This window comes from Aptenodytes forsteri, unplaced genomic scaffold (assembly GCF_000699145.1).
Source record: "Aptenodytes forsteri isolate BGI_AS27 unplaced genomic scaffold, ASM69914v1 C12794728, whole genome shotgun sequence".
NCBI lineage: Eukaryota > Metazoa > Chordata > Aves > Sphenisciformes > Spheniscidae > Aptenodytes > Aptenodytes forsteri.
This window is the reverse complement of record NW_008798397.1, coordinates 1-271: the sequence shown is the minus strand read 5'-3', so window position 1 is coordinate 271 and position 271 is coordinate 1. Positions and strand designations below refer to the sequence as shown.

Here is a 271-nt window from a genome sequence, read left to right as displayed (position 1 = left end):
CCGGAGGCGCCGGTGCCCTTGGTCTGCACCAGGGTGCCCTTGCTGACGAGGCTCTTGAGCCCCAGCTTGATGCGGCTGTTGTTCTTCTCCACATCGTAGCCGCCGGCGGCCAGCGCCTTCTTGAGCGCGGCGAGGGAGAGCCCCTTGCGCTCCTTGGAGGCGGACACGGCCTTGGTGATCAGCTCGGTGACGCTGGGGCCCGCGGGCCTGCGGGCTTTGGAGCCGCCCGCCGCTTTCTTCGGCTTCTTGGCGGCGGCCTTGGCGGCGGGGG

At 70.8% G+C, this 271-nt stretch overlaps 1 protein-coding gene across 1 annotated transcript; it reads right to left on the bottom strand.

Annotated features, from left to right (window-relative positions):
• Nucleotides 1-8: 8 nt before the first annotated feature.
• On the bottom strand, nt 9-266 carry LOC103907112 (histone H1.11R; the record flags this gene model as incomplete). Its single annotated transcript, XM_009289216.1, has 1 exon — nt 9-266. A coding segment is annotated over one exon (258 nt), but the record flags the coding sequence as incomplete, so codon positions are not given.
• Nucleotides 267-271: the final 5 nt, after the last annotated feature.